The 6,000-nt window shown below is 47.8% G+C and overlaps 1 protein-coding gene across 1 annotated transcript; it reads right to left on the bottom strand.

Annotated features, from left to right (window-relative positions):
• Positions 1–217: 217 nt before the first annotated feature.
• On the bottom strand, positions 218–3,255 carry LOC147167839 (uncharacterized). The gene is made up of 6 exons (XM_086085508.1): positions 3,216–3,255; positions 2,541–2,632; positions 2,470–2,488; positions 1,781–1,918; positions 450–1,729; positions 218–283 (listed from the first exon to the last, which is right to left on the bottom strand). Exons 1-6 carry the CDS (start codon positions 3,253–3,255, stop codon positions 218–220), a joined length of 1,635 nt encoding a protein of 544 aa, XP_085941634.1.
• Positions 3,256–6,000: the final 2,745 nt, after the last annotated feature.

Genomic DNA, 6,000 nt, shown 5'->3' with positions numbered 1-6,000 from the left:
TGGCAGTACTGTACTGACATATGACGCACCACGCTGACTACGCCCTCTGTCAACTGTCAGTTTGACAGCATCTGAGGAAGGCGGCAGTCAACACCGAAACTAGTAAAGGTAAACAAAAACCTTTTAGTCTTTAAAAACAAAGACTGACTGAAGTTCGAAGACACCTGTTGTGCTAAATAAGGACACACTTGGTTGAACAAATTATTTTCAACCTTTTCTAGTGGTACTGTGGCAGTAGTAAGGAGCGTATACGACTGACTGGAAACACGTCTTTATTCATCAACTGCCAACAATAGAATGGCGAATATTGCGCCAACAAACATTCATATAAAACACACCCCCTGCTGTATGCCTACTGGGTGAGAGGCATGGTCCTAAAGTCCACCACACAGTCCCCCCCCCCCCCCCCCGCCGAATACCCAGAAGAGCACTCAAAAGGAAAACCTCACAGGGGGCTTCACCAGCCTGCCACATCGACTACGCAGCCCATCTCCCGGTGGAGCAGGTGAAACCTGTTGAGCAGGGGGGGCAGGCGAAAAAGGAGCAGGAGAACACTCAACATCATCGTGCGGAAACGAGGCTGGGGGCTTCGGAGGACGACCACGGCGAGGGACCCGAGCTGGCAACGGCACATCGCCTACAACCAAATGAGCTGGTTTGAGCCTATCCAACGAAACAGACTCCCTACGCCCACCCATATCAAGCACAAAATATTTAACCCCATGCTCAAGCACCCGAAACGGGCCGTCATACGGTGGCATGAGGGGCGTCCGGTGGGCATCGTGGCGCACAAAAACAAAACGGGCAGACATAAGTGTCGACGGTACAAAAACCTTAGGAACACAGTGGTGAACCAGTGCAGGAGTCAGGGGCATCCCCAACAGAAAGGGCCGCGCGTCGGGACCTTCGGGCAGAAATTCACCCGGGACGCGAAGAGGCTGACCGAACACCAACTCGGCCGGGGCGGCGTTAAGATCCTCTTTCGGAGCCGAACGCAACCCGAGCAAAACCCAAGGAAGACGATCGACCCAGTTACCGTGGGAAAGCGCAGCCCGCAGCGCAGCTTTAAGCGACCGGTGAAAACGTTCACACAACCCGTTAGCCTGTGGGTGGTAGGCAGTAGTGCGGTGTACCTGCACACCCAAGGACTCCGCTAAGGCAGACCAAAGTCCCGACACAAACTGGGGCCCCCTATCCGAGGTGATATCGGACGGCGTGCCAAAACGCGCGACCCAAGACGACAGGAACGCGCGGGCTACGTCCATCGAAGTTGTGGAGGACAGGGGGACAGCTTCCGGCCACCTCGTGGTCCAATCTACCATAGTGAGCAGATGCGTAAAACCCTGCGACGGAGGGAGGGGGCCTACCAGATCAACGTGCACGTGGTCGAAACGCCTAGCTGGAATCGGAAAAGGTTCGAGGTCCGCCCTGGTGTGCCGGTGAACTTTGGCACGCTGACAAGCCACGCACGCCGCCGCCCACTCCCTGACATCCCTACGCAGTCCAGGCCAGACAAACTTGGCACCAACCAGCTTGACCGACGCACGAGCGCCAGGGTGTGAGGGAGTGGATAGAGTCAAAAATTCTCCGACGCCATCCCAAAGGAACCACAGGCCGGGGGCGGCCACATCCTCAAGTTTAAGAGCCGTACCTGCCGCTTTGAGGTTGCGGATGTCAGGGTCGTCGGACTGTTCAGCAGCCATCTCGGAAAAATTAACCCCGAGCTGGACTGGACATACAATCGCGCGCGATAAACAATCAGCCACAGGGTTACACTTACCGGCCACATGCCGAACGTCTGTCGTGAATTCGGAAATGGCCGCCAAGTGGCGCTGCTGGCAGGCCGACCACGGTTCAGTAACCTTTGACATCGCAAACGTAAGCGGCTTATGATCCACATAAGCCGTGAAACGGCGCCCTTCAAGAAGGAAACGAAAATGTTAAATTTTGTCCATGTGTGTGATTTTGTTGTATGAATGACAGCAGGTGGAGAACAGATTTTACTTGTTGCCATCTAAGAGCATTTAATTGTTATTTTACAAAAATTCTCATAGAAATCAATCAAGTGAAATAGGTTCATTTTCCGCAGCACCCCTGATAATCTCTCGCAGAACACTGGTGGAAAATCAGTGGACTTGGGCCGTTCTAAAAAGGCATATATAGTGTTGTTAACTTACTGTACTTCTGTCCTTTGGATCATTGTCCTGTTACATCACTGTACTATTGCATCACCCGCACTCTGTTGAGCTTCAACTAGCCCATAGATGGTCGTCATTTCCCCTCAAAAATTAGATAAAACTTGGAAATTAATTTTTTTATCAATAATAGAAATCCTTCCAGTTGCTGTTGGAGCAAAGCACTCCCAAACCATGATATCACCTCCACCATACCGCACAACAGGAATTATGTTTTATGGTGGTGTGCTGCTGTGAAACCACCCCCAATCATCTTTCAAAAATAAGAACCTACTTGCAAGCTGCAAATCAACCTATAATAAAACCATCATAACAAGCCAACAAAAGCTTTTTCTCCATTCCTACCTGTAACAGTGCACAGGCAACACCCCAAAGATAAAGCAAGAGGAGCGAGGCCAGGAGGTAAACCACAGCACCCAGACCGGCCTCCATGTGCCCTGAACTCATGTAGTTTCAGAACACTGTCGGGTAAGATAGGCCCAAGCAAACAAGGAGTGGGCCCTAGTTTGAGTAAGACAGCAACACTATCTTGAAAGCAACAGCTTAGTGATGCTGATCCACGCCTCCAGATGATGACTATCTTTATTATAGCCTAGCAGCTGAGAGATTTTGACTTCAGAAAAGAGCGCAGTATATGGAATGGATCTTTATTGTCATCACACATACACAAAAGTACATAGCAACGAATTTGACTTAAACTGAAAAACAATGACCAACAGAGGGAGACAAGAGCCCTTGCGAAAAAGCACCCCGAGCTCTTGAGCAACACTAATTTTTAGTGCCATCGAGTGGCGAACTAATAATTCATTTTAAAAACCCACTATTGATTCTATCACAACGGAATTATTTTGTATATAATCATAGGTGTAGAAATCACTTTATATTACATAGGTGGCGTCGGTCCTTACAGGAGGCGGCCATCTTCCTGAAACAGATGCCGGAATGCCAATTTTGCGAACGTAGTTAGCCGTGGTGGTGTCTTCATCTAGTGTCGGACCCAATAGGTCGACCGCCACTTACCTTCTACAGCTGGGGCCTGCAAGTGGTCGCTGAGTCCCATGACTACCGCTGCTTGTCAACTTCTGCTTTGCTCTGACAAGCTTTTACTAGCTTCTCCCACTAGTCATTCATTCGCCACTGCGACATATGGCTCAGACTGCTGCGGCTAAATCCGGCTCACTGGGTCTTTCGGCATCAATCACCAGAGTTCACACGGGCTGCCAAGTTGCCGTCGTTCAGTCACGCAAAGTGAGAATTGATGGTAGGCAGAGGCGTAAATATCAACGTTGAAGTGGCTGCGATGCACCGTGGCTCAGAGACGGCGCCCATGATAGAAATAAGGAAAAAAAAGATTACAAATAATTATATTATAATTAATTATATAAAAGAAGAATTCCAGCCAGAATTAAGTAAATTAAATATCTATGGGTGGGTCAGTCACGCTGTGTGGCTGGTATGGGAGGTCCGTCCGTCCATCCATCCATCCATCCATCCATCCATCCATCCGTCTGTCCATTCATCACCGCTTATCTGGGGTTGGGTTGCGGGGGCAGCAACTTTAGAAGGGAAGCCCAGACTTCCCTCTCCCCAGCCACTTCAACCAGCTCCTCCGGCGGCATCCCAAGGCGTTCCCAGGCCAGCCGAGTTCTCTTCAGCGTGTCCTGGGCTGTCCCTGGGGCCTCCCGCCGGTGGTACATGCCCGTAACACCTCTCCAGGTTGGTGTCCAGGAGGCATCCGAACCAGATGCCCAAGTCACCTCAACTGGCTCCTCTCCACGCGGAGGAGTAAGAGCTCGACCCTGAGTTTCTCCAGGATGACAAAGCTTCTCGGCCCTATCTATAAGGGAGAACCCGGACACCCTGCAGAGGAAACTCATTTCGGCCGCTTGTGTCTTGTTCTTTCGGTCACGACTCGCAGCTCGTGACCATAGGTGGGGGTAGGAACGTAGATCGACCGGTAAATCGAGAGCTTCGCCTTTTGGCTCAGCTCCTTCTTCACCACAACGGACCGATACAGAGCCCGCATCACTTCAGACGCTGCACCAATCCGCCTGTTGATCTCCCGCTCTATCCTGCCCTCACCCGTGAACAAGACCCCAAGATACTTGAACTCCTCCACTTGGGGCAGGATCTCATCCCCGACCCAGAGAGAGCATGCCACCCATTTCCAACTCAGGACCATGGTCTCGGATTTGGAGGTGCTGATCCTCATCCCAACCACTTCACACTCGGCTGCGAACCACTCCAATGAGAGTTGGAGATCACGGCAACAGCACCACATCATCTGCAAAAAGCAGAGATGCAATGCTTACTTAGGCCACCAAACCGGATCCCTTCAACGCTTCGGCTGCGTCTAGAAATTCTGTCCATAAAAGTTAGGGACAAGCAAATTATTTATATTTGAACAACAATAATATAATCTCTGTGAAATGTAAATATTGTGTGCTTGCTTATTGAACCTGTAAACTAATAATGGAAAATATTTGAATAGAAAGTAAAAATAAAAAAATTAAAAAAAGAGAAAGCATATGAGTGATCATCACTAAGCCGTTTTCATGTTCAAAGGGTAATATATACAGTCTTGCTTACCATTATTGGCACCCATGAAAGTAAAGTACATAATGTGGAATATCTTCTGAAAAAATTAATCAAGTAAATCTTTTTATTTTTTGCAGCGAACTTGTGTTTTATCCTAAAGACCAAATGATTAAAAAACTATTTAAAACAAACAATGGGCGGAAAAATAGAAAACTTAAAATGTGCTCTGTCACTGGTGTTGGCACCCTTTCCTGTAAATCAGTATGGAAACGCATTGTGACTCACCTTTGGTAAATCACAAATGAGAATTCCCTATTCTAATTTGTCTGTGCCCAATTGACATGAATTAACCAATGAATGATGACGATGTTTTTAAAAGCCACCTGTTATTCCCTTTTCTTTTGTCAAAATTGTGTAAACAAAGGAGCTGTCTGAGGACACCAGAAGTGCAATAATTCACAAACACAAGACCTCCAAAGGGCATAGAGCCATCTCCAAAGACTTTGGTAGCCCTGTTTTAGCAGTGCGTAATGTTACTTTGTTTGACGAGCATTGAAATGTCAAGAATCTCCATGGATGTGGGGGGACGAGAGAAATTGATGACAGAAGTCTTCAACGGTTGGTGTGAATGGTGGGAAAAAAAACTCTACGTTAAACATCCAAAGACCTGAAAGCCAACCTGGAACAGTCTGGGATCATGGTTTCAAGAAGTACCATATGCCACACACTGAACCAAAAACAGGGCTTCATAGGTGAAGACCATTCCTGAGACAATCTTTTGTTTTCGGCAATGCACGCTAACAGTTTGTTTACAGACAGCGCAATGAAGCTTCCAAGGAAAAGAACACCCTCCCAACAGTTAAGCATGGTGGAGGATCCATAATTCTGTGGGGCTGCTTTGCTACATCTTGTACTGGAGGCTTTAATCATATCACAGGAATCATGAAATCAGAGAATGATCAAGAAATTCTAGGGGGACATGTCCTACCAAGAGTTAGACAATTTGGTTTGAGTTGATGGTCATGGGTCTTCCAGCAAGACAAAGACCCAAAGCACACATCCAAAAGCAAACCGGAATGGTTAAAATGCAAAAAAAATACTGTTTTAAAATGGCCAGCAATGACCCCTGATCTCAATCCGATTGAAAATCTTTGATATGAGCTGAAATGTCCCATTGGGAAAAGAAACCTGCAAACATTCAAGAGCTTGAACAATTTGCAAAGGAAGAGTGGGGTAAATACCAGCAGAGAAGTGCAAGAAGCTTAAA

Source organism: Leptonotus elevatus, chromosome 9, assembly GCF_054856555.1.
Source record: "Leptonotus elevatus isolate MCC_2025b chromosome 9, RoL_Lele_1.0, whole genome shotgun sequence".
Lineage (NCBI taxonomy): Eukaryota > Metazoa > Chordata > Actinopteri > Syngnathiformes > Syngnathidae > Leptonotus > Leptonotus elevatus.
Note: the sequence above shows the minus strand (reverse complement) of the source record. Positions and strands in the feature narration are given on the sequence as shown.

Coding starts and splice junctions, on each gene's coding strand:
- LOC147167839 (XM_086085508.1), bottom strand. CDS start 3,255: ATGGGACTCAGCGACCACTTGCAGGCCCCAGCTGTAGAAG. Junction 2,633..3,215: donor GCAGGCCCCAGCTGTAGAAG/GTAAGTGGCGGT, acceptor ACATGAGTTCAG/GGCACATGGAGGCCGGTCTG. Junction 284..449: donor GCAGGCTGGTGAAGCCCCCT/GTGAGGTTTTCC, acceptor TATTGTTGGCAG/TTGATGAATAAAGACGTGTT.